At 34.6% G+C, this 27,963-nt stretch overlaps 1 protein-coding gene across 1 annotated transcript; it reads left to right on the plus strand.

The window, feature by feature from the left end:
* Positions 1 to 72: 72 nt before the first annotated feature.
* LOC135138068 (DNA-dependent protein kinase catalytic subunit-like) lies at positions 73 to 27,642 on the plus strand. Its single transcript, XM_064067917.1, has 19 exons — positions 73 to 341; positions 11,736 to 11,912; positions 11,968 to 12,315; positions 12,370 to 12,660; positions 12,713 to 12,912; positions 12,968 to 14,612; positions 14,665 to 14,867; positions 14,924 to 16,857; positions 20,112 to 21,262; positions 21,314 to 21,495; positions 21,553 to 23,187; positions 23,258 to 23,607; positions 23,656 to 24,686; positions 24,739 to 25,238; positions 25,284 to 25,483; positions 25,537 to 25,811; positions 26,038 to 26,285; positions 26,340 to 26,543; positions 26,597 to 27,642. Exons 2-19 carry the CDS (start codon positions 11,771 to 11,773, stop codon positions 27,575 to 27,577), a joined length of 11,520 nt encoding a protein of 3,839 aa, XP_063923987.1. The 5' UTR covers positions 73 to 341; positions 11,736 to 11,770; the 3' UTR covers positions 27,578 to 27,642.
* Positions 27,643 to 27,963: the final 321 nt, after the last annotated feature.

Here is a 27,963-nt window from a genome sequence, read left to right on the forward strand (position 1 = left end):
GCAAAGACATCTGTTTTAGTTTTTAGCTATATCACAGAATTGATAACAAATGTTATCTGAGCTGTGATTACTTCGTAGAACAGTGGGGCGTGGTGAAGTGGAGTTTTCTTGTGCCATGTTAATTGCATTTATTGTTCAAAATTCACCTTCCTAATTAAAAGTAGATTAATTCTCAATTCAGGCGTTACCTAAAAGGATCAAGGTGCCCTAAGAACAGCTTGATATTATTAATACGTTTGTTTTTGAGCATTTTCCTTAAAAAAGTGTTTTGTGTTTCCTTATTTGTTGTGCTTCATGTAGTCGCCGTGACTTGGGCGCTCTCGTCGCTCAAATGTCATAAGGTTTGTTTACCTTTTTAAATTCTGAGGTTATGCTTGTTATACCTGCTATTTATTACGTGTAATTTATACACGTAATGAAAAATAAATGGCTAGGGTTCAATGCGGAAGTCGATCCTGCTGTTTATCTGCTTTGTGCTGGTTATCAGTGTCCTATGCATGGTTGTTGTGTGCTGATTGCGACAATAAATTAAAATTGTTCAAACTCCATTCTGCGTATTGAGATTTATTCACTGAAGGAAAGTAATATTGACCTCGGCATCTCCATCAGTAGGGTTTTGTTTTCCCAAGGAAAACGGCTTCGTTAAATAGTACCTATGCTAAATAGCATTAGAACTGTAACACCAAGAGATAAGGATTTATGTTTAACAATTTTTATTGCATAATTCTAATATTCATACAGAATACTCTGATTACAATATCTGTCTTTTATCTCCAACGCTTTTAAATGTTTTGTCCTGGCCTCCCAGATTTCCGGATTTAAATCCCATCGAACACGTATGGAATACGGCGGGCAGTAGAATAATGAACTTACAAAATCCTCCACAGACCTTAACTCCGCTATAGCAGTAAATTCAAGTTGCTTGGGATGAAGTAGGTACTTCACGATGAAGTAATGGAATCGCTGCCCCGACGTGTCAACGAATCCATTCAAAATTCAAGTAATTCAATTCCTTTTCAAGTAATGACTAATGAGTAATTGTAATGCAATATTTTAAAAAAAATGTGATAAGTAATTGCGAGGAATTCATTTTTTTGAGTAATTCAGTCACTTTTACAGTTACTTTTCACAATTACTTTTAACCCAAATAGTCAAAAATATTGTTTTGTTTTTCTCTACGAATCGTTTATCTGACCTACTGGGATTATTCTACCTATCTGGTTCGTCCCCACAAAGAGAACCTAGTAGGGAGTTAAAATCTAAAACAAGTTTAGCACATTATTTGTTAGGAAAACAGGTAACCATAATATACATAATCTCTTCATCATATTAAGAGTGAGCTAAACATTAAAGCATATTCCAGCATAGGGAAATACATATAGACTTCTGCCCCAGTTTTTGCGAAAGGTATACGTCCGATTGTAATAAACTTCACACCGTTGAAATAAGCGTAAAAAACCCTACCCAGACTGCTTTTCCGTTTTTTAAATTTTGTCGTCAAAAAAAAAACTACAACGCCTTAAATTTGTGATGAATATGAAATTATCTGGTTTTTGCTATTTATGGATCAATTTTAAATTTTCAAAAAGGTACGTTAGTAGAAATTGTATTAGAAAATCTATTGCGCTTTATAGAAATAAAATATCTTAATAAATAATAATTGAGTAAACAGGGGCTGAATATTTAAAATTTGTGGTCAAACAAACTTTAGCCACTTTTCTGGTCCACTCAAATCTATAACAGGTAACTGATAGAGCACGTCCTCTTAAACTCCTCATAATCCGACAATAAAAGAGTGTCCACCCTCTAAGGTTTTTTAAATTTAATCTGTATGTCACAACGCCAAGTAAGAGGCAATTAAAGACAGACTTTTAAGTTTACATTATCTTGTAGCCCCCTTCTAATTATTTAGGAACATCCTTTTTATTAAAGATTAAAACATTTGCGTCCCCAAGTAATTATCGGTGGACTAATATTTACGATACATTTACACGTAGCCAATAAGATATTTTGAAATCTCCCACCAATGCAAATTTTTGTTTAAAAGAGGTTGCAGTTGGCATCGAACTTTTATTTGTAACTAGAGTGAAATGAAATTAGGCGCCAAAGAATCGGTTCTTCAATTTTTGATAAAATATGCAACATGTTGCCCCACAACAATTCCATTTAGCGCCGCAGTGGAAAGGATGTTTTTAAGACAAAACGTCATGCCTTAGCTGACGAAAATTTTAAATCTCAATTATAATTGAATTTAAATTATGGTTATAGTCGTCTCGCCTGAAGTATTTATTTGTTTTATTTTATTTACTGCTGTGAATTCGTAACAAATGCGTTAGTAAAATAAATCACTCACTACTTTTTTCATTCTAACACGTTTTTTCTTGACCTTTTGGACCCATAAAACAAATATCTAAAATTGTATCTTCATCAAAGTACAAAAAGTAATTGTTAAAGTAATGCATTACTTTTTAAAAGTAATGAGTAATTATTGTAATGAATTCCTTAAAAAAAAGTAATTTGTATTTGTAATGAATTGTTACTGAATCAATGTAATGCATTACTTTTTAAAAGTAATTGTTCCAATCACTATTTACAGATAATAATAGATCTTTATTTTCCATTGTACAACAAGATGAGTGGAATATGTTACAGAAACAAATGAAACAAAACTGAAAACTAGTGCAGATACATTTAACTAAAATATTCAATAATGGAATACAGACTCATTCCTATAAAAGATGATGCTTTAACTTATGCTTGAATACCATAATATTTAACATTACCTATAGATTTTGCGGGAATTTGTTAATATTTTTTCTCATATCGTCTGGTTTTCTCGAATTTATTCTCTTTTTTGGTTGTTAATGTTGACATTTAGTCTCTTAAACGCATTTCTAATCCCTCAAATATCACATAAGGAATTAATGTTACAGTGCAATTATAAAAGGAGCCAAAGTTGGAACGTTCTGAGCTGATATGTAATGCCCTGCATATAGCGTAGAATATGGTAGTTCCAAAAATTCAGCAGGTATTAAGAAGGTATTTTTCCAATGGGTTGTTTGATGTATTTATTCTCTCTGTAATTTACAAGTAACCCCCCCCCCCCCCCACAAATAACTAATCAACTTTTTTTGTTCCTCAACAGTGCACAGTGGGACGAAATCAAAAATATGTGGCCAAAATTCTGAAACAGCCCAAATTCATTACAAAACTTGTTGATATTTGTCAAATTGCATTCATTTTATTTTAAAACATGGTTTACTAATAAATTTGTGATCGAAAATTTACTGAAATATGGTATTAAAATAAATAATAATTAAAATACAAAATAAAAATTGTCATATTTAAAAATTGTTAGTGTTTAATAATTATTATTAATATAATAGGAATTAAGAAACAATCAGAACAAAAAAATAACAAGCCTGCTTGAAAGAAATATATGTATACATGATTATTAAATTTCATCATTTTCGAAACCGATTTCACTATTTGTATCAGCGGATGAAATTGTCGTTTCTGTTTCCTCGGTATCACTTTCTTCTAATTCGTTTTTTAAAAGTTGATGAGTTTCTGGTAGCATTTTTTTAATTTTTTTTCTGTGGACCTTCCTTAAAGAATTTATTAAAAGATCAGATGACTGAAGAAGCCTATTTAAAAGATACTGATTGCTGTTTATTCTGGAAGATCTCCACGTATGCTATGGCCGATATTTTCGTATATCTTTGTTTCTAGCCTCTTCTGTTAACTGCCCAATAGGAAGCAAAGTTGATGAAATAATAATTGTCTCATGAATTAGAACTTTATGCCGTCATATGCATGTTAAATCATCCATATTCGTCGACAAACATTTTCGCCGTTTCAATGGCGTATGCATTATATCGTCACCTTAGAACTGGTTTGCCGCATATCCAGATCGCGTCCGAGGGATTTTCGCCTCTACTGTTTGGTGCAGATTTGCCGCATGTCGCACTTGGGCGAAGCGAAACATAGTTTAGATTCAGTGCTGATTTGCCGCATGTCCAAGCAGAAATCGATAGAGTACCGTTATCCGTTTTTACGTACTTCCTTGCTGTTTTGCTTTTCAGCGTTAGGTTTGGGGTTGGGAAAGAAATCGTATTCAACTTCACGCGCAGAACAATAAGAATAATGTGAAATAAATAAAAAAGAGACTTAACAATTTTGATGAATCTGAAATTAAAAAAAAGCAACTGTAATTTGTGCAACTCTTTTTCTGTTGTAGATGTTACAAATATTTTCAAATTATTAGATTCGAAATTTTACAAATTTAAATTTCAAATAGATTTGTTGTTCGATAAACAAATAATTTAATTTTTTACTAAACAGTAATATTTTTCTTTAATTTTTTCTGGGGAATGATTGAACTTATTTTCTCTAAACTTTTAGTGAACAAGATTTATAACGCTGCATACCAGTAAAAGAGTTCACAATTTTTTGTAGTATTCTTATTTGTAGAAATGATATTTCTACATCAATAATCACAAATAATAGATACATTTTTAATTTTTTAGATTAAAATGTTGTAAAAGTAATATGAAAATTAAAATTTCGAAGCAAAATCTGTTTAGGTGGATTTTGCTTCGAAATTTATTACTGGAACGTTTACAAAAATCAGCATTTGACATAAAATGCTTGCAAATTTGAAACAGAATTGGAATGTTTCTTGACAATCATGCCTAATACATTTTTGACTTGTATCTTTTAAAAAGAATTATTTCCGAATTTATAGCTATTTACAATTTACGACTTACTTCAAGAATAAATTCCGTATTAGAATTTTACCTATAATAACTAAATAGAGGTATGTTGTTAACTTATATAAGGTACCTTACATCGAAACGAGTAATTTGTTTTTTAATATGACATTGCCTTTCTTTATCATTCTATTTGTCTAACAATTAATGTTGTGCAATTATACGCGTGTAAATAAAAATAACTTTACAATAACTTATTTAAGGGTAAATTTTTTTACCAATTAATTTAAGTGGATGGTTATATGTAATGGTAATAATAGCCGCATAAAATTCACTCACTGTTTAGGTATACCAGATATCAAAAGCTATTAAATCCAAATGTTATTGTTTATTTTTTTTTATGTCTCGAGCGTAAGCTAAGGAAGTATTGTAATCAAGTTCATCGGGCGACTGGCTACTTTTATGGCTTCTCAACGTTTCATGACTCCTATGATACGAAAACATATAGGTCTCTCGTTTCCGGTTGATAAAACGCTGACCAACATTTGTAATCATCCTCCCCATCATATAACGTCATCTCCAACTTTTACAGCAATAAATGTTATATATTTTTTAAAAATAACACACTTTTTCATTTGTTGTTTATTGAGTTTTTACCCTAAGCACCCAGATTGAATTAAATTACCATAACCCTAATTTCTTGAGATTTTGGAAACAGGATATACTACATAAAGAAAGTTAAAAGAATTTGAAGTAATGTAATGATACTCTTTTTACATCAACATACTATTATTTATCAATTAATTGGGCATCGTCCAAAATACTGTTCATAAATTATAAGTGCAGGAAGTTTATGCAAAAGCATGCAAATACATTTTTTGCGGATAATAATATGTATTGCTTTATTATTAAATATCTACTCATTTACAAGAATTATTAAAATTAGTAAAAAAAAGTATTCAAGTCTCTGTCTAGTTTACTACCTTACCTTATTAAAATAATAAGTTTAATCAATTATGTAGTTAGCAAACAATGATGTTTAATTTATACTTAGTAGGGTTCACGGCATTAGCTTTTCACATTGCATGTTTAATTCGGAGTTATAATTTGAGAATATAATTTACCCGTTTATTTATTTTTGTAGTTTAGTAGTACTTCAGCAAATTTAGAAAACTGTATGTTATTTAAAAATACGTGACAAATCACGAGGCCAGGCAATCTAGAGATTTGACTGCTGGTTTGCGCGGGAAATACTGCATACTTTTTAGATAAAAGGAGTCTATGATAAGCGCACGTAGGAGATGATAGACAGAGAGCTAATATATAGAGCTAATGTATTGGAAAGAAATAGGATAAGTTTACGTGCGCACACCACAGCCTCCCTTTCTTCTCTAAACAGTTTGGGATCATACCATAGTATCATAAATAATAATTGACAAAGAGTTCGCAAAGGAATCCAACGGAAATATTTATACAATTGTTTACAACTACCAGTACAAATAATTCTTTCATTTTCAACTGAAAAGCGTATAACTATTAAGTACTAGATATTATGGAGTTAGGGGTAATCAAATAGATTTGGGTTGCAGTCAACATAATTGTCACTGATACATAAGACATGGAAACGAATGATTTATTTCCAAATCCAAACATACTGCATTTACAGTTTTAAACAGTATCACTGCTAATTTTCTCTGGTTGCCCGACAATAGCTACTTGTAGTCAATATCCACGTAATGTAATAAAATACTGGAATGTAATTGTTTCAGACAACAACCTATTTTTACCCGAGTGTTCTTTATCAATTTGAATATTTTATATAAAAAAATTACATATTAAGCTGCAATTTTAGTAGGACTGCAGCGAGTCAACGAGCCGCCATTACTCCGCCAATGCAAAGAAAATATCATTTTATTATCCTTTGTAAAAATAATTTCTTTCTGTAAAACACATTTAAATTTGGTACTCCGTATTTCGTTCACAATTCACCATTTAACAATGGAAATTAACAATGCAAAATTTGGATTCTACAATTTTTAGGTAAAATGAATGACTGCAATGAGTTTTATCAAATGTAGATTTTATATAAAAATAAAGAAAAATAAGTCTCTTTATTTTGAAAATATTTAGAAAAAATCGAATCAAAACATCAATAACTTAACATTCATTGTTCGTTATACTTAGTTAACTACTTCATCACGCGATTTCTAATATCGTTTCAATTTTTCATTTATTTCACATTATTAATCCTTGCCGTATTACTTGTTCTGCGCGTGAAGTTGATTAAGAAATCTTAATCTTAATTATCTCTGAAAAATGTATCTATTATTATCTGTGATTATTGATGTGGAAATATCATTTCCACAAATAAGAATACAGGTATGCAGCATTATGAATTTTGTTGACTAAAATTTTAGAGAAAATAAGTTCAATCATTTCCGAGAAATCATTAAATAAAAATGTTACTCTTAAGTAAAAAATTAAATTATTTGTTTACTAGCAACAAATCTATTTGAAATTTAAATTTGTAAAATTTCGAATCTAATAATTTGAAACTCAATCTTTCTTAAAAAAAAATCGAAAATATTTGTAACATCTATAACAACAGAAAAAGAGTTGCACAAATTACAGTTGCTTTTTTTTAATTTCAGATTCATCAAAATTGTTAAGTCTCTTTTTTATTTATTTCACATTATTCTTATTGTTCTGCGCGTGAAGTTGAATACGATTTCTTTCCCAACCCCAAACCTAACGCTGAAAAGCAAAACAGCAAGGAAGTACGTAAAAACGGATAACGGTACTCTATCGATTTCTGCTTGGACATGCGGCAAATCAGCACTGAATCTAAACTATGTTTCGCTTCGCCCAAGTGCGACATGCGGCAAATCTGCACCAAACAGTAGAGGCGAAAATCCCTCGGACGCGATCTGGATATGCGGCAAACCAGTTCTAAGGTGACGATATGCTTCTAATTGTATTTCTTCTCCACAAGCAATTGTTTAAAAATCACAGAAAATCTGTAGATTAAATTTTCCTATACTCCAGTGATTTCTGCTGAAATTTTAGGAGTATCAAAAAATCGCCTTGCAGTGTTCCCATTAGATGTGCCGGTTCCTCCTACCCGCGATTGGTCCACAATCAACCCAAGTTTGCTACGACATTCTAGTTGAATTTTTTTTTCATACTTCTACACCTGCCTTGTCAGCGGTTCTTACTTGCCATTTTTTTATGTCTATACTTCAAATGATACTCTAGGTCGGCCCACTAGAGAAGATATTGAAGGCTTAAATGTCGAAGATACAGACGTAGAAGGACTCTCTGCTCTCCAAAATACTAACTACACCTGTGCTACCAACCATAATGCATTTTGCTTAAAAAAAATGCTCTTCATATCTCCTACACTTGTTAAGTCTTGAGGAAAATTCAGAACACAGCCGTCTATCATTTTTCTTCTATTCAAGAATTAAAGTTTCTTTGTCTTCAAGATAGTAAAACTTTATTAGATGAGCAATTAAACGCTCCCTCTGGACTGAGTGATTTTGTTCGCGTTTTTCGCGAAGAAGAGAGAATATTTCTTTCCTGCAGAACATATTGAACTCAAATGTATCTCAAAAACACACTAATGAGTCTAAAGTAACACATATAAACTTACATCAAATTGCTGTATACGTACATATTAAATGCAAACATTTTTTTAATGTGCTGAACTTATAAATCTACTTACATATTTTGTCAAATATTTCGAAAGGTGGGAAAAAGGGGCATTTCAAATTTTAAGGGGTTTGTCACCAAACTTTACAGATTCATATCCCATTTATACAAGAGGGGGTATTGTGTTTTTTTTTTATAAGTCACCGCAAACATACAAAAGTATTTCCAAGTTGACAAAATTTACGATTGGGCGTTCAGAGCAGGTAATATTATTTAGAAGAACAGATGTTCATTTTTCACAATTTTGACCACGTATTTTCAGTTTCGTCCCACTGTGCAGTGGTAAAAACTCGCGATTGTTTTTGTCTTAGTGTTCTCTATATGATTTATTTCCATTTTCAATAGCTCGTCTGTTCTGCAACCTCCATTAGTACCCATTATAGCACGAACTTACAAACAGAACACACACAGTGCATTTATATATTACAGTGCCGGTATTTGTATCTTCATACCTCACTCCGTCACACCCTCTCTCATCCTTCTCATTTTCTTACACGCCCTTTCCGCGAATCCCATTAATCTCTTACACATCGCCTTTGATTCCAACAACCTCTCAAATCGTCTTTCCCCTTCCCCCATCTATTCTGACCATTCACAACTCCTTCTTTCCTCATCATACAATCCACACTCGAAAACAATATGCGAAACATTCTCTACCCTACCGCAACCACACAGATCCGTATCACTCAGTCCTCTTTTATTTAAAAACTCATTCAACAAAAACAACCCAAACATTCCTGGCTCAAACCAAACATTCTCACTCGCAAACCTCACACTTGGAACAAAATCATGAGTCACTCTACCTTTCTCGCTCATATCCCATCTTCTTTGCCAGGTCTCCCACAGTTTCGCATCCAACACACCCTTTTTCTCCAGATTCTCTCCCTCTTCTAACTTAATCTACAGCCATCCCAATTCTCCTAAACTCACTCCCCTTTTCGCCCTCAACATCACTCCTCTCCTCAAAAATTCCAAATCCCACGGTAAGTCTCCCATCAACACTTGCATCGCATCCGTACTCACTGTCCTACAAAACACCATGCACCCATACAACACGCTCCTTTGACACCTTTTCACCAACTCCCTCGCACACCCAAACCTAAACACATCACACCATACCCTCATACCAAACGAAGCACACGCAACCACCAATCCTTTATATATCACTCGTACCGTTCGTTTATCTAGACCCCATTCATTCCTCAATACCCGCCTCAATTTCCCCATCACCCTACCTCCCAGACTCACGACTTGCGGCCTAAAATTCATACACCCACTAACTCTTGTACCCAGATATTTCACCTCTTTCATATACTTCACACGCTTATCCTTAACCCGCACATTCGGCGGTCTCGAATCAGACACCGATCCCTTCAGAAGCATCATAACCGTTTTCTCCCTGGACATCTCGACACCCACTCCATTTCCCCAAGCAACCACCATTTCCATCGCTGCCGTTCTCACATCCTCAATCTCCTTCCTATTATCCGCCTCAATCATACACAATAGAGCATCCGCATACGCCCCACACGATATCCCCCTTCTTCCAATCTCCTCCAACAACCCGTCCATCATCATGTTCCAAACCGCCGTTCCACAGATAGATCTTTGTGGACATCCCCTACACACCTTCCTTTCCACCTCATTTGCCCCTCCTACCACATCACATATTCCGATCTCTAAAATAACTCGCCCAAACTTTGATCTCCGTACACCCAACTTCCATCAATTTACTCAACACCGCATTCCAGCTCAGATTATTATCAAACACTCCTTTAAAATGAACAAAAATTCCCGACACGTACTTCTTTTCCGACCACGCCACAACCTATTTCAGTCTTATCCACGCATCCTGTATTCCCAATACTTTCAAGAATCCTCGACCTTCTTCTTTCAATTACCCTCGCCAGTCTTCCCACCAGTACTCTCTCAAACACTTTTCCCATCACACTCAAAAGGCGAATAGGCCTATGCGACCTCCGTAATGACCTATCCTTATCCACGCCCTTCAAGAGGATGACCAGTTGCGCTACCTTCCATTCGTCCGGAACCCATCCTTCCCCCATACCATTCATTAATAACACATACTTCGGAACAGTCTTCCACAGAACCGCCATCCTTTCAGGCACCACATCATCCATTCCCGGCAACTTCTTCTTCTTCCTCATACTCCTCACGCTCCTTTCAACCTCATCATAATTCATTCTCTCCACGACACCCTCCACCCCTTCATACAATTCATAGTTCACGGGAACGTCAACTGGGAAAAACTCTCTCAACAATACCTCCACCGTATCCCTCCAAGTTTCCGTTTTCCTATCACCGTTCCATACGCCTATCAGTCGTTCGTTCTTTTCACTCCTACAGAGCTTATAAACTGCACCCCACGGATCTGCATTGCCAACAAACCAGACAAAATTCCTCCACCTTAAGACCTTTGTCTCCTTACAAACAGAACAGCAAGTTTTAGACTACCAAATGGAATAAAATTATATTATCAAATCTTTATTAGTAAGCATTTGTTATCACCAGAGTTAGGCACAGCCGAAGGGATGGGCAATGAACCAGACAAATATTAAAAACGACGGCGCGACGTCAGGCGATAAATTTGGATGGCCGACTGTGCAGTCTCAACCACGTCTCAACCTCAGTAGCGTTTGATGCAAATCAGGGTTTATCTAATCAAGATCGTCACGGAAATTGTGATGTTGAACAGTCATTTTTAATTTTTAAAGCATTTTAACATCTAGGAGAACTCGTATGACTGAGGTAAACCGAGAAAAAGTAGTAATTGTTATTAAGAATTCCTGAAGTTTTAGACCATGACTGCAATAGCGCTGGCGATCAGACGGCACACTTCCGTAATGCCGAAGTCTGGTTATCACTATGCTTTACACAAAAATTTGTTGACCTCACCTGTAAATGTTTCCGATTTTTTCAATTTGTGATTACATGATTGTTTTTTCAAGGAAGTTAGAACTGTTCCAAACCTGCATAAAAGCAATATCACAACAAGCTATAAAATACTACTCCTAATTAAGATTTTCAAACCTGCCGATATCTTTTTTTTTTTCTTTTTAATGGCTTAGAACATTGGAACATCAGTTAAACTGATTACTTTGATCAAGAAGATACACTTTTCTAAGTAGGGTTTGAACCACGTCATAAATTTCGATTCTAACTTTGAAGTTACTAAGTAATTAATTTGCTGAAAGCACAGAACAATAACTGCTTAACAATTAACCTGCTTATATTACAAAATATTAACTAACCAGCTTCACAATCAGCAGCAAAAATACATGTACTTTTCAGAGTTCCGCAAACTGTGTATTAATACAAATATAACCATGGATTTGGATCTAAGACGTTTTTTCACTTTGCTCTATCAGTATTTGGAAGATGAGAACGCAGGACCAAGACAATGCAACCAATTAATTATGAACTTAAACGATGTTTTAACACGAGAACAAGTTAACATTCCTGATTTGGGTAGTTTTTAGCACCACCTTTAAATATTTTTTTTATGAAGTATATACTTTTCCAGACTTATACCTACAATATTTATTCAACAAATCAGAAGGTCTTCTTGACTTCGTTACAAAAATTGTGAATAAGAAACAATTCCAGTCGTCGGTTATATATGTCTTCGAGATAATTTATACTTTGATAAATAATTTTTCTTCAAAAGTAGAGAAATATATAACTGTGATATACGATACATATTTCAAAGTCATCAACTCCTCACTTATCTCCTCCGATACAAAAGTAAGAGCGTTAGAAGTGGCGACTCTTAGTTTTGAAAAAATTAACAAGTGTTTAGATTATCCTGCGTGTTACAATAATGTGTACGCCAGTTTATTAAGAATAGTTAATACGAACAAACTCGTCACAGGTAATAGTATCAAGTGATATTTAGTCGGTTTTACACGACTTGATCATTTCTTAGTTCAAGAAAAAGTCTTCAAAGCCTTAGGAGCTTTTGCTAAGTACTTTCAAGATTCGATAACTAACCACGAAAGCTTGAAGTCCATTTTTATAAGTGCACTGAAAGCTGAAATGAACAAGAAAGATTTTTCTAATGGGGTCGTCTGCGGTGTTTTTACTGGACTGGACCATTTTTGTGAAAGTTTTCCCCTCGATCCAAAGTCAAAAAAAGATGAGACCGACATTAACAACCTTTACAATTATCTTGATCAAATGAGAATACCAACATCTGAAATAAAAATCGCCAATAGAGGTAAGATTCAATCTGATTATTTTTTTCAATTCGACTGTTCAAATTATTTCAGCTGCCTTAACGTTCCTTGGAAATAATATGTCAATATTTATTAATTTAATGATTAAAAACATCGGAAATTGGCACAAAACTTTGTTAGAATGGTTGGATTATGGACCTGATGATCAAAAAGTTGGTGTTTTCGTGATTAAAGCTTTGTATAGTGCCCTAGGAACATTTTTACTATCTCAGCAACATACAGATGTTATAAGGGTTAGTAAAATCGTGGTCAACATTAAAAATTATAATAATACTTTGACGTTTTTAGTATTTTATGCAATATTTTAATCAAACGTTCAATAATAACAAAGCTACTCATTCCGAAAAATATCTGTGTTTGCACGGATTTGTTTCATTTTTACCACAGTTAAGTGAAGAGGAATTCAAAAACACACTTATTTTGATAGTTCAGAACATCGAACAAAGCTTTATTCTTAATCCAGAACCATCGAGGGACGTTTTACAAAATCTATCATACCACTTAGAGACTATGATAAAATTCGTCCATGTCGGAAAAATTACAAACAGTGAACTTTTTTCATTACAAAAAGTAGCAATTTTGATGATTAAGGTTTACCCACAGTTGCCATTTTCCTGCCACGCCGCTGTTATAGAGGCTTTAGTATCAACTTGCTACTATTTGTTATGCAACGATGAAAAACTTTTCGATAATTTTGTGGACAGTGTGATATATCGAGGAGTAGTTTGGTCTTGCTCGCATCAGCACGTCTCAGAAGCTGATATTTTAGAAAAAGGTACACCTGGAGTACTTACTGTCAAGAATTATTTCAAGATGTGGCGAAAATTGTTGAGGCATAAATTCGACAAGATGGGGATTTGTTCGGATAATCGCATAGACATTTTGACAAAGATTATAAATAAATTAATGAAAACTTTGCTGGTGTTAATTGACAAACTCAATGTTTCCATTGTTTTGAATGAGGCAGCGGAGGCTGCAACGGATATACAGTCTGCATATAAAGTAGCCGAAGCTAATGACTTCGCTATTTTCTTAAACGTGGTGGATTTTTATCAGAAGATTTTTGAAGAAGTCGACCCCTCAAATTTGAAACAGTGGGCTAGCAAGTTGATACGGTGTCTCGTGGATAAATGCAAAAAGTTTCCTTTGATTAGTGGGTTTTACAAGCTGCTTTCGTTCATTTTAAAAGTTTGCAACAAGATAAATTACTTCGATGAATCTAGAAGCAGCGTTGTTCAGGATGTCCAAATGTGTAACTCAACTTTAACGATATTCGCCAACAGCATTTTAAGCAAAACGCAAGAGTATAAAGCAGACTTACTGATTGCATGTCTTCAAGTTCTTCTACAGTATCCGATTGTTATAATCCGGAAAATATTACCAGCATGTGTAGCTTGTTTCAAAACGATTTTCTATGTTGGTCGAAATTACGTACAGTTGGCCAACATGGCTTTAGATACGTTGGAACAGTGGCAAAAGGAGATCATGTATGAAGAAATGGAACCTTTCTTAATACAGGTTATACCATTGCTAGACTATTACCTACAGAGCAAATCGTTGGGACGTTTCACGGATTCCAGTGTTCCCGAAACTAGAAGAAAAACTGCACAAGCGCTGAAGAAACGTAAAGTTTTACTTAACTTTGAATCAGAACTTACTAGACTTCAAATAAGGATTATAAAATTTGTTGGTGGACAAAGCAATGCGTTATGTGAAGCTTTTGCTTTTCATGAGGATGACACGAATTTGTCTGTTTGGAGTAATCAGCAACATCTGAAAATCGTGTTACCCTATAATGATATCAAGTTAGATATATACCTTGATAAACTACTTCCAAGAATTATTAACATAGCACTAAATAGTTCTGACAGGAAAACTAGAGTTATGGCTTGTGAGCTACTACAAGCTATAATTATGATTTTTTTGGGAGCAAGTAAGTACTTTGATTTTTTGTTCTCGGGCGTAATACAGTAATCAAATTTTAGCAAAACAAATGACACAATCTGGTCTCTCCGATTTAAATGAATTATTGAGACATATATCTGTACCTCTACTGAAGCTCGGATGTGACATGGACCCAGTCATTGAACAACTATATAGACCTCTATGTTTTCAGTTAATTCATTGGTATACACAAGTGTCACAATTGCGAAGCGAACATAGCGCTATATTCATTGAGTCGGTTCTGGTAAATACTAAATTGTCCCTATAGGTATATAGTTACATTTAACCACATCTTTCTAGGAAAATATAACCCACCCAACTGACACTGCGTTACGAGATTTCTTAGGCAAATGCATCAACGAATTCGTCAAATGGACAATTAAACAAACAAGCGAAAAAAATTTAGCCATAGATCAGATTAACATCAAAATCCTAATTAAAAAAATGCGATTTTACAGCATGCATCCAGACCCTTCCAAAAAACTAGGAGCTGCTTTAATTTTCAATAACATATATAGAGAACTTCGCGAAGAAACTGCTCTTTTGAGTATGTTTTGGATTGAATTTCTTCACATCTTTGTTAAAAGTCTTTCAACTTATGAATATGAAGCAACCGACGAAAATTCAATTACACACATAAATAGCGCCTTAAGCCATTTAGAAAGAGGCTTTGTGGAAAAATCCAGTATGTTTAATAAGGCGGATAGACATCGAAGGATCCCCGTTGATATGGAAGGAGAAACTTTGGAGCATGTTGTTCTTTGGTTGCTAGAACAAACAGGATCATCGAGTCGGTATTGTCGCGAAAAATGCATGGAACTGTTTTGCAGCTTGGCACCAAAAACAACACAATTTAGCACTCTTCAAACGTTTGTTACATCTTTCAAAAAAACGAACTGGGTTGTAGAAATTTATGAAGCATTTTTGACGCGGTACCCAACTTTAGAAAATTTATCAAAATGTGAAGGATTAGGACCAAATAAATGGATGCAAGCGTTTTTGTGTGCACTAGATGGGTACAAGTTTGTCGTCACTAACAAGCTAACACCCTTGGACAATATTTTAACCGAAACTATTATCAATGGCATTCATTATTTCCTCAATAAACTGTCTAAAGCAACTTTGGAACAAGCTTACAGTCTTATTGAAGTCAAAGAGTGGTTGTTTACCTCATTCGATATACAAACTTTTGATAAACAGAGATCCCAAGCGGCTGTCAAGATTTTAGAGCTTTTGAACGCTCTCTCGCCCAACTTCCTTTTGTTTTGGACCCCGGATTTGGGGAATTTCGTTGTTGAGATAATATTCAATCGCGAGAGTTTAGGATTTACATGTCTGTTACCCGATAGTAACATTGATGGTTACATTGCACCAACAGTGAAAACGTTTTTGACGAATTTACCACCAGACAAAGCTGCGGAGTTGCTGAAACTTTTGCAAGGTTATGTCAACCAGCATTTAGTAACTGATATAGACTTCAACAAGAATGTTTCTCCCAAACAGAGAAATCTTCTAAAAGCACTGAACATGTTGCAGTCGTTTTCACTGACGCAATTCTCGTTTGAAAACTTCTCTAATAACTTGATTCCAACCTTGTTGAACAAGTTTATCAGAGAAGCAAGAAGTGGAATTATTTATGTCGATCCATTTCAGGATACAATATTAACGTACTGTCTATCAATTTTTGATTTTGCTCTTTCTAATGAAAATGAGTTTAAGAGTTTTGTTGACTTTTTGTATAAACCGTACCAAGTTCAAACAGCAGAGTTCAAGCAGCGGATCCACTTGGGTACTTATCTTCTGAAGACGTTTGAAGATTCCGTGATGGAGAAGATCGTCAACAAATTTGATACGTTTTTAGATCTAAGTTTGAAGAATTATAGTGCGATAAGTCGAACTAGGGAGCTACTTTTTTATGTATTCTTTTACACGGTACCCAAAAGACGACTTAAGTTCGTGAACGAGGCTGCGGTAGCTAAACTCTTGACAACTTGGACTGTTTTTGAGACACATTTTAATGAAAATAACGCCGAAAGCGGTTTGGATTTTGTTAAGTGTTTGCTTCCTATACTAAAGTCATGTAAATTGTCCAGTGGGCCCGTGAAGAATTGGTTAGTGAGTCTGTTACATGCTGAACAAAATTCATGGAAATATGAGCTTGACTTTAAAGCTGAAGTTTTTCATTTATTAGTGGACGTGATGGATGAAACAGATGATGATAATACTAGTCTAAGGTTAGTATCGTAGAGTAAAATTGACTACACAAGCTAAAAGTTGAGATGTGTATTTTTTTCTTAGTTTGGTGATATCGAAGTGTTGAACAAGTATTTAGATACTTAGATGTAAGATTTTGTTGTATCAAGCTTGAAATCTATATGAATTTTTTGGTCTTTACGTACTATCATTTACAATTGTTGTAAATAAGATTGTAACTTCCTTTGTACAAAGACTTGTTTCACAAGTGGTGCATTTAATCGTACACTTTTTTACTTCCCGAGCATAAGCAAACGAAGTATTGTAATCGAATCCTTCGGCCGACTCTCTACTTTTACATTTTCTCGACCTTTCATGACCCTTAGAGAACGTCTGTCTGTTCGTCTGTCTGTCCGTCTGTCTGTCCGTCTGTCGAATAAATCCTATCTAAAATGTACAAAATATGATGAGTCTGTACATCTGATTTTCTAGTTATACAGGGTGACTCAAAAAATCAATGAATCAATGAAGTATTTTATTGATTTAATCAAGGACTACAAAACCGATTGCTTTGAAATCTTGGAGATGTTTTAAAGTTATGATAAGCATGGTAAATTTTTGATCAACATGTATTTGCTCATTCCCCCAAAAAAATTATTACGTTATAACAAAGTTTTGCCGAATAAATTCTATGTAAAATGTGCAAAATATGATGAGTTTTTACTTGTTATTTTTCACAGCATTCATATTTTTTCGATTTACTTATACAAAATGCTCGAAAAAATTAATTACGATACTGTTATTTTTCAATTTCCATTTTACACTCAATAAAATAAGTCAGCGAAACGGAGAAAAGAGTGGCTAAATTTAACTTTTTCCTAGTTCTATGAGCAAGCAGTAGCCACGCCTACCCACCCCTTCTTTGTTTCAGTGACAAATCTTAATATTGTTCAGTCCTATCTTAGCAAGTTTTAGCCCCGCCCATCCACCATTTTTTTCTTAGAGGATATGTCATTTACGGAAATCTTATACTAACAAGTACTAGCCCCGCCCACCCACCCTTTATTTTCTTAGAAGATATGTTATTTACCAAAATCAATCTCATCTTAGCAGGTGCTAACCCCGCCTACACACGCTGTTCTCATTCGACGATTTTATTTCTCTTCAATTGAGATCCACCTTTCATTGGGGCAAAATCAAATAAATCACTGGATTATGTTCTTTTGGAAATGGAAACGAATAGAACGTGGACTGTTTAAAAAAATGTTAATCGTATTTTTTCTTTGTTATTCTAGTTGTTTGCTACATTTATTTCTTATTTCTGAAGAAAAAAAAAATAAGGGAAGGGGTGGGCGGGGCTAAGTTTAATTTTTTCCTACAGAATCTTTTATAAGCTACCAATAGCCCCGCCCACCCACCCCCCTCTTCATTCTTGTGATTACTCTTAATATTGTTCAGTCATTTAACAAAATCAATCTTATTTTAACTAATACTAGCTCCGCCCACCCGCCTACTCGTCCGCTTCATGGTACTTTCGGTGCGAGGGAAGTTCTGTCGAAACAACTTTCGACCGATTTTTTAAATTTTTTAAAATATATACTCTTACACCTGTAGTTTATGAATCCGTTCGAATCTCATCGTCGTTTAAAGACACTGACTTCGTTTGAATGCTTGACTTCGGATGCGAGAGAGATCTTATCGAAAAAACCTTCTGCCAATTTTTCATTTTATCGCTTTTTTGACACTTTTTTTGTTCTTTTTTATCAGCATTTTTTGTCACTTTTTTGTTGGATTTTTGTTCTCTATTTTTGTAGCCTTTTTGACTTTTAGTGGCTTTTTATCACGTCAGATTGCTATTACGTAGTAGCTGAAGGACAAGGGGTGTTATTTATACCTCTGGTTTTTAGTTTACAGCGGCTATCACCAAACGAAAATCGTAAAATCAAATTTTATAATTTTTTAAAGAGCTGGATTTGTCTAATTATGCCTACAGCCTACGACCAATTTTTTATTGATTAAATTAAGAACCTCATTTTATAGATTTGCTTATACACGGTCACTCAAAAAATTAATGAATCAGTCAATTTATTTTATTGAATAAATCAAGAATTGCAAAACTGAATACTTTGAAATCTCGCAGACGTTTTAAAGTTATTGTAAACATGGTAAATTGTTAATCAAAATGTATTTGTTTATTCCCCGCAAAAAACTAATGACGTCATCTCAAAATTTTGCCGAATAAATTGCACCCAAAATGTACAAAATATAATGAGTTTTTACTTGTGATTTATCATTGCATTCATGAGTCAAATTTATTTATTAAATCAAAAACGGCTCACTCCATTTTCTCAGAAAATTTTGGGAATACAATACTGTTGATATACGTGTCCTGGCAAAAATGTTGATGAAGTCGTCACAAATTTGTGAACGGAAAAACTCAACTCGAAAATGCTGGATGTATTTCATTGTATAGTGTCTCAGATACTATAAGGTTGTATGCCCCATTAAACACTTAATAATGGGATGTTATAATTCCTTTCGTGCGGCTGGTTACCGGCTCAATCCTAGCATCATGAATCAATAATACTGCTGTGTAATCCACTTCATTCTTGGTATATTAAATCAACACATAAGCATCAGCCATATAACCTTGTAGTATCTGAGACACTATACTTTAGGTGCGAGGGAAGTTCTGTCGAAACAACTTTCGATCAATTTTTTTCTCCCGTTTGTAGCATTTTTTGTCGTTTCTTTTTGTCTTTGATGATCGCAAAATTTTATTATGAAAAACTCGCTTCTTTACCTATAGTTTTGTAATCCACACCTATTTCTGTTTTAACTTTTAGTCGTTTTAGATGCCTCTTCTACAATTTAATAATATCATACTCAATTTTGTTATAAACCAAATAATAGTAAGACCCTTTGAAACATTTCTTTGTAATAACATCACTTCTCTAAAAAAATGGAAACCCTCTAATTTTACTTCACATACACATAGAATTTCCATAATAGGGAGACTTTAAGCGTTTGACTGTAATTGTAATTAAGTATCTTCATATTTCACGTCTTTATAATTATTATATAATTTGTCTTTTTCGTTTGAAAAATAAATTCGATATGAAAATCAGCCCCTAGATGTAAAAAAAAGGAAATCTACATTTAGTTGATGTTATATTTGAAAACTTCACTATCACAGCTACTAAACTAAGGAACAAAATATTCCAGTCATTAAATTTATCTTAATTAAAAATCTTAATTATCACAAACTTTTATAACTGGATATTTGTATTTTTAGAGATGGCTTGTTGAAGGTAAAAAGCAGGTTATTATCGGACGTTTCTCCAATTCCACCAGAAGCCAAAACAATATTTTTAGATAAATTATTGTGTTCGGTACCTAAAATACAAACCCCGGAGCTTCTCATGTTTTTGTTGGATCTCTTCGTGAAAATAGCAACTGAGAAGAGCAGTTCTGATATGAACCATTTCCTGACTGACTACATAAGAAACACACAACCAACACAGAAAATTTCACTATCCAAGTTATACAGCTTGTATCTGAACCACGATTTAGACAATCTTCAAAGATATAAACTAGTCTCTAACACCATATCGGTCTTCCAGTATTGCGATCTTCTCGTTTTTGAAGATTTTTTCGTCGACCATATTGTGGAAATGATATCCACTTTAAAACAACCAGTTACACGGGAAAACTTGGTTACGAAAATCTCCTACTGTTTATTAATAGAAACGTTATTCTTTAGATGTCCAGTTGGAAGTACTGATACCGAAATTCATAGAATAACACAAGCTGCTCTGCCTGAAAAGCCGAGTAATAAAGCGTTTTTGTGTCAGTTGCTAAAAATAACTCTTGACGCTATTAAAGATTCTTTTGATTGTGAGGAATTCTTCCGTTTGTATAAGTGTCATTTATACAGTGCCATGGTATCGATTGTGAGTAACTCAGTGAAAGAGGTCAACTTCTACACAAAACTTTTTGTACGTCAAGAAAACAATGTGGATATATTGTGGAATAATCTAATTGACACCAAAAAGAAGTACGTTTTTCAAACAGACTTTGAAACGATCCCAAACAAAAGAAAAGTTCTTGTAAACATTAGAGACCAAGTGCGGGCACAAAAGAAAAAGCAGGTTGGTCAGACACAGTCTATAAGGTACATAGAATCGATGCGACTTTACAATAGTTCTTTATCAGAAGACTTTAACAACTTTGACTTCACTAATACTCTTGTACGCGAACTAAAGCAAAAAAAATTTAGTGGTGAAACTCCGATTCAAAGTGAAATAGAACTAGATTGTACAGATGTTAATAGTCACGAGTGTATGGCGACTGTGTGTGGACTAATTGAACATATGGTCAATACAAATGTCATAGACTTACCAAGTGAAGAAGCCGATGACTACGAACTACCGGCTTGGGTCAATGGTAAGTAGTACGTATATAACTATACTATTAAAAACTAGCAGTAATTTTTAGGGATCAGAACACTCCTACTAAATCCAAAAACACACAGTAATATTAAAATATTTTGGATCAAAGTTATTGACAATATGATACATATTTTCAAGGATTTTGCAAAATGGTTTTTAGAGCCACTTCTAAAATTCATTGTAGATAAGTGTGCTGGAAATGGTCTTAATTATTTCATAATTGATGTGGTAAGTCGTTAACGCAATGTTGTCATTTTTTTCTGTAACAATTCAAATTATAAATAGGTTGCTATTTTGGCCGCTTGGTCTACTAACGTGGTTCCACAAACCGCACAAGAAGTTCAACTTGCGTCCGATTTGATTACGTTTTTGATTAACCACCTTAATAACGAAAGACAAGATATGTTTAAGTACCATTTGGACTTAATCCGTTTGCTGATTGAAGCATGGAAATCGTCCATCACCGTTAGTTATGACTTACTCTATTCTAAATTAAACGTTGATCCCAAATCTAAAACAGTGGAGGTTGGAATACATTTATTTTCCATTTTTTTGGCAAACAAAATCTTCCCTTGGGAAAACAAAACAACCGAATTTTGTGAAACCGTATTCAATATTATTTTGAAAAATAATTACAAAAGAACGTACAAACCGTGTTGTGAAATCATAGGTCTTTTGTTACGTTTAAAAAACAAAGATGCAGCTTTATCCAAAGTTGTCGATAATGTCCACGATCTTTTGAAGAAGATTGATCCAAAGAAATTTGCAGACGTTTTGGAAGCTATTGTTTTACATTATCCCGAAGTAGCGGATGAGTCTCACATAAAACATCTGTTAAGTCAAGTCCATGGACTACCTAAACCCCTGAAAGTAATTTACTTGAAAATCATTTTAACCAGAAGTAGCATTACGGATAAAATTGATGAATTCAAAACAGAAAAGTGGGATTCGTACATTAACAACGACGACCTCGAAGTGCAGTTGCTGAGTCTAGAAATCGTCCACAAGTGTTTGGACGTTTTAAAAGAGTCCGCGCTCTTCAAATCCATTATAAAAGCAGTGTGTACTCACGTATCAAACTCAAACGTTTTGTGCAGAACACGAATGTTTGACATCGTCACACTAATCTGGCAGAAGGGAACATACAGCACGGAGATTCTAGACTTGTGTAAACCAATTCTTGTTCAAGGACTCACAGATCCAGATAACGAAATTCGTGAAAAAGTTTTTGATTTCTGGAAAAACCACCACGAGTTGCCTTCACCCATCGCAGCGCGATTTACATATGTTTTGTCAAACTTGTATGAAGTGGCCACAGAAAACGACTTTCTGGGTTATAGTTCGCACCTCCTCTTGGATAGTATCAAGCAGTCGGACGAATACAAAGAATCTCTCTTTAAACATCCTTTGGAAGACTGTGATTTTGAAAAACACGAGCTTCAGACTAACTGGCGTCTTCGACACCTGTCTGTAGTGCCGTTATTTGCCGAAACTGTGAGAACTTTTGATCCAGATTTTGAGAATATGGATTGGGACATGAGCAAACTTCGTCAGACTCAAACTGCTCGTGAGTTTGCTCAGACTCAAAGTGTTCGAGATAAGCAGTTTTCACAGTACACGATGAGTGAGAGTAGTCTTTATGTAAAACGCGATGAAGAGAGGGTTAATCCTTATTTGGTACCACTATCACACAAGTACCAAATTCCTAAGCGACGATTTCCTAGAGATAAGTCGCAGATCAGAAGCTATTTTGCTGAGCAGGAAGTGAGGAAATCGGTGCAGAAAACGGAGCAGAGGAAAGATTTAGTAGAAGAACGTGAATATAAAGTCGTTATTTATCGTAGTTATAAGAAAGGAGATTTCCCAGATGTTCAAATTACTCTGCAGGACGTGTTGGAACCACTTCAAGCCCTTACCTTGGTAAGTAGTTTTTTCACAAAAATGTATATGTACATGACGAAATCCTAACAATTTTAATTTGATATTTTAGCATGACGGCGAAATTTCAAAAATCTTGTATTCTCAACTATTCCAAAACGTATTACACAAAGTGAGAAGTGATCAAGCTTTTTTGGAGCCAGTTTCAGTTGCCATTGAAGCCATTTTTAACAACTCGACTCAATTTAATCGAAACTTGTTTCGAACTTTATTTGATGCACTTCTGCAGTGCAAAAGCTCGATAGTACTTCCTGCTGATTTAATAGTCTCGGTTTGTCAATCTAGCGGCTTAAGAACTTTAGGTGTACTACTTTTAGAAGAATATCTTACATCTTCCAATTCTTCATCCTTGGATCCACAAGAAACCACCAATGAAATCAGTCTGTGGATAAGCCTTGCAGAGTAATAATTTTTTCTGGGAAGAAATTATGCTACTTTTGCTAATTTCAGGTTATACAAAGATATGGACGATTGGGATGTAGTCAAATCCATCTTTCTTGAAAAAACTGATTGCCCAGAAAGTGTCAAAACCGCTCTCGTTGCAGAATCTCGCAAGCAGTGGAGAAATGCTCAAGATGAATACGGGAAACTCATTCAAACCGACGAGAATTTACAGAGAAAGGGTTTTTATTACGAATCATATATCAAATGTTTTGCACATTTAGGAGAATGGGATAAAGTGGTAGAACAAATTGATTCCCTTGTTGGAAAGAATTGGGACAGTTTGTGGGACCAAGGTTTCAATCAACACAAATTAATGCCTTGGTACATCAGTGGACAATTAAAGAACTCCTTGTTCACTAAGAACGCATCAAACCAGTTTCTCTCAAGTCTCAACGAAAGTGTCAATTCTGATCGGTTGGACTATTTGGAAAACCGTTTCTGTGAAGAAATTGCTATGCTGTGGATTTTACAGAAAGAAAGTGACGAAGCTGAAAAGTATTTGAAAATGTATTTGAATAAGTTCTTGGATAATTGGCAACAGCTGGACTTATTTTATTCCAATCTTCGCTATAATCAGTTGTTGAAGTTGCGCAACATAATTGACACCAACGACTTTCTGTCAGTGTTCAACAATTTGAACGTGAAAAACGTAGAAAGAGTACAAGATTTGATTAATCGTTGGACCAGAACGGCTAACGAAAATGTACCATCGATCTTATATTGCGAAGAAAAAGTATTATATCGCAAACAGTTTCTAAATTTGCTTGTAGACAAAATAAAGTCATACAATGCGCAAGAGTTAGAAAATATCGTTCCTGATCTAAACCAACTAAGGTTTAATTTAGATGAAGGCCTTATGGATATTGGAATTGAACAAAATAATTTTTTCATGACGAGAAAATACCTCCGTAGTTACAGTAAACACAATATCCTGAAACTTGAAGTGGTACTCAGTAAAATGGCTTACCTGAAGTCATCAATGTTAGACGACCCCACCATTAAGTTAGATGTTTTGTTAAAAGGTTGCAAACCGCTGGGTATTTTTCTGTTTATTACGTTTCACAGCTTTTTAAAGTAAACTAATTCTAGGAAAAATATTTCAAGTACCAGGCCAGTCACCGCTGAAAGCTTTAGCACATTTTCATCTTTTTCAACAGCTGAATGAAATTTCTTCTATTTTTCGGAACGACAACGAATTCTTTCAACGTTTTCTCAATGATGATCAACATTGTCAGCAGAAACAGTTCCTTACAAGCTTGATTGAAGCTGACAGTATTTCTTCAGTTGAAGATCCCGCACTATTTGGAGCAGAAATGTTAAAACAATTTCTTCCCTTTTATGAAACCGAGATAGAAAACGCTATGGAAACTGACACAAGCCAGTCAAACCGAGAGTACGACACAGTAGCACATGCTTACGTCCAGCTTGCTTATTTTGCAAAGAAACAGGGAGAATCTTATTTCAGTGACTTTATGCTTTGTGTTTTAAGAGCCATGAAGTTCAATTCGTCCGAGGGACGACAGTTATTTCCGTGTATAATAATGGAGAAGGAGTTTGAAGACGAAGACAAGGAACAATTTATTGAAGAAGTAAGTTTTTCTGGAAGACAAACCTTTATAAATGACAATTTTCAGACGAGTAAACTACCAGTGTGGATGTTCCTCGGTTGGATTCCTCAAATTTTAGTCACCCTTGATTCCCCAAAAATTTCAGCAGTAGCACCACTTGTTCTGAAAATAGCAAAAACTTACCCACAAGCTATTATGTACGCATACAGATTAAGTAAAGAAAATTACAAGTCAGACTACACGGAATTTAACGAATTAATCGAGAAGTACATATTAATTTAAATTTGAGTCTTTATCGTTCGTTATTGTTATTTTTTAGGTTGGACAATATTTTGCTTAGTGATAGCAGAATTGACGAATTTTTGAAAGCCCTCCCATTTGTTGGAGTACCAGCCTCCATTTTAATGTACTTTAATCGCAAAATAGTTAAATCTATTCAAACAGAAGACTTGGCTCAGGCTAAACGCTTGTTAGAATATCTTTTAGATAATCTGTTTAATTGTGAACCGGATTCGCGTGATGTTTCTTTAATGCAAGGAAATATGTTTAAGAAAATCACAAAGTTTAGTGAAGATTTTAAGAACTTACTTGATCGTAAGCTTTAGTTAAGATATCTGACAGCGTTAACGTGTTGGCAAAAATTGGCATCTCTGCACATGCGCGATATGTAATGGGGCTTCTAGCCCACTTTGTGGCGGGAAATTTGATAAGGTCGCACTACATAACTACTATTTAACGAATGTTAACTTAAATTTACTGCCAACTTCTATGTTTACAATAATCTCTGATATTATTTGTTGTATCTACGTTTACTTTTAAGGTTTGAGTTCCACCCAGAGTGCAGATTTAATCGAACCATTAAAGAATATTAATAAAGAATTGAGTGCAACTTTACAAAATGAGGGTGAAGCAAAGAAAAATTCAAAATTACTGAAAGACTATTGTCCTTGGTTGTCTAATTTTTCTGCCCACAAAATGGACGTTGACTTGGAAATACCGGGTCAGTATGATGGCAACAAACTCCCACTGACTCAACACCACGTCAAAATATCTGGTTTTAACCCAAACGTGAGACCTGTTTATTTCTCCAACAAAACTATGTAGGTATGAATTTTTATTCAGGTTTCAGTCATGCCATCTCTCCAGAAACCTATAAAAATCACCATTTTGGGAAACGACACCAAAGAATACCCGTTTCTTATCAAATTCGGTGAAGACATACGACAGGATCAAAGAATACAACAGCTGTTTTCATTGATGAATAATATTTTTGATAACGATAAGTCACTAATAAGTGGCAAGAAGTTCTCCATTCTTACATACCAAGTAATTTTTAAAGTCACTATACTTACTATTATTTATTAAAAAATTATTCACAGGTGATACCTCTAACGACAAATTTGGGTTTAATACAGTGGATTGACAACACGAGTTCTTTACAAGACTTCGTCAAGAAATCACTCACAGACTCTGAGTCTGTAAAAAATTATGAGCAACTTTTTCAAAATTATCACGAATGGGTACACAAGTTTTCAAATGAAGCTTTCGATGCTTATGGTAGTGCAGCCGTGAAATACACACGCGATAAAGTGGTACCCAAATTTCAGTCACTAGCGAGTTCCATTGAGTTGAACGTTTTCAAGACACAGTTTTTGAAACTGAGTACCAACATTGAAAGCTTTTTCGCTCTACGTAACAACTTCATCACATCATACGCCATAATGTGTGTCAGCCAGTGGATACTTGGAGTTGGTGATAGACATCTGTCCAACATTTTAATCTGCTTAAAAAATGGTAAAGTTCTGGGTGTCGACTTTGGCCACGCCTTTGGTACAGCCACACAGATTCTACCAATCCCAGAATTAGTACCATTCCGACTAACACCCCACATAGTCAGCCTGATGAAACCTCTAGGCGAAAAAGGGTTATTCAGAGAAGTCATGATCCACTGTTTGAGGGCCTTCAGATGCAACAGTAGTTCCTTATTGGCTACAATGAATGTTTTTATTAAAGAACCGTCACTTGATTGGTTAGAGCATGCTTCGAAATTTGGAGAGAATATAGATCCTACCAAGTCCAAGTGGTACCCGATTCAAAAAATTGGTCAAGCTGAAAGAAAGTTACGTGGAGCTAAATCCACTACTACCATGGTCGAAGATTTAAGAGCAGGACACCAAAAGAATCAGCAGTATATGGAAGCGTACATTAAACTAGTGGAGGGTGTGACGGAATTTGATCTTAGAGCCAGGAAAGAAGGAGACACTTTGACGGTGGAAGATCAGGTTGATTGTTTGATAGATCACGCCTCTGATTATAATTTGCTTGGGCGAATGTTTGAAGGATGGGCTGCTTGGGTCTAACTTTGCTTTGTTTTTTACTTTGTATTTTCTACAACATTTATAAATAAAAATATTTTGTTAGTGTAGTAATTTTCGAATGATTTGGCAACCACGCTTTTCATGAAAATATTTCGATAACAGTAATTATGGTGTTGTTTTTATTATAGACTATAATTTGTTTGTCTAATCTAATATCTCCCCAATACATTAGATATAATTATTAATGTTTCTCTAATCTGAAATGTTGTGAAGTATCTAGCATTTAAACTAATCTTAAACGTTGGTCCATTTTGAGAGAGAAGCTTGAAAATTTACGTTTAAACTAATACCCTCGTGGACTCGAAAAACGGGGTTTAATAATTTCTTACAGGTTTAATAATTTTCGTGCGGCTTGAATTTGAACATTT

Source organism: Zophobas morio, unplaced genomic scaffold (assembly GCF_036711695.1).
Source record: "Zophobas morio isolate AGI-343-1 ecotype UQ-CSIRO unplaced genomic scaffold, CSIRO_AGI_Zmor_V1 ptg000030l, whole genome shotgun sequence".
Lineage (NCBI taxonomy): Eukaryota > Metazoa > Arthropoda > Insecta > Coleoptera > Tenebrionidae > Zophobas > Zophobas morio.

What these genes read in the sequence shown, in the direction of transcription:
- LOC135138068 (XM_064067917.1), top strand. Translation starts at nt 11,771, where the DNA reads ATGGATTTGGATCTAAGACGTTTTTTCACTTTGCTCTATCAGTATTTG. An exon ending in TATTCATTGAGTCGGTTCTG is followed by an intron (nt 14,868 to 14,923) that starts GTAAATACTAAA and finishes ACATCTTTCTAG; the next exon opens with GAAAATATAACCCACCCAAC. An exon ending in CACTTCAAGCCCTTACCTTG is followed by an intron (nt 23,188 to 23,257) that starts GTAAGTAGTTTT and finishes TTGATATTTTAG; the next exon opens with CATGACGGCGAAATTTCAAA.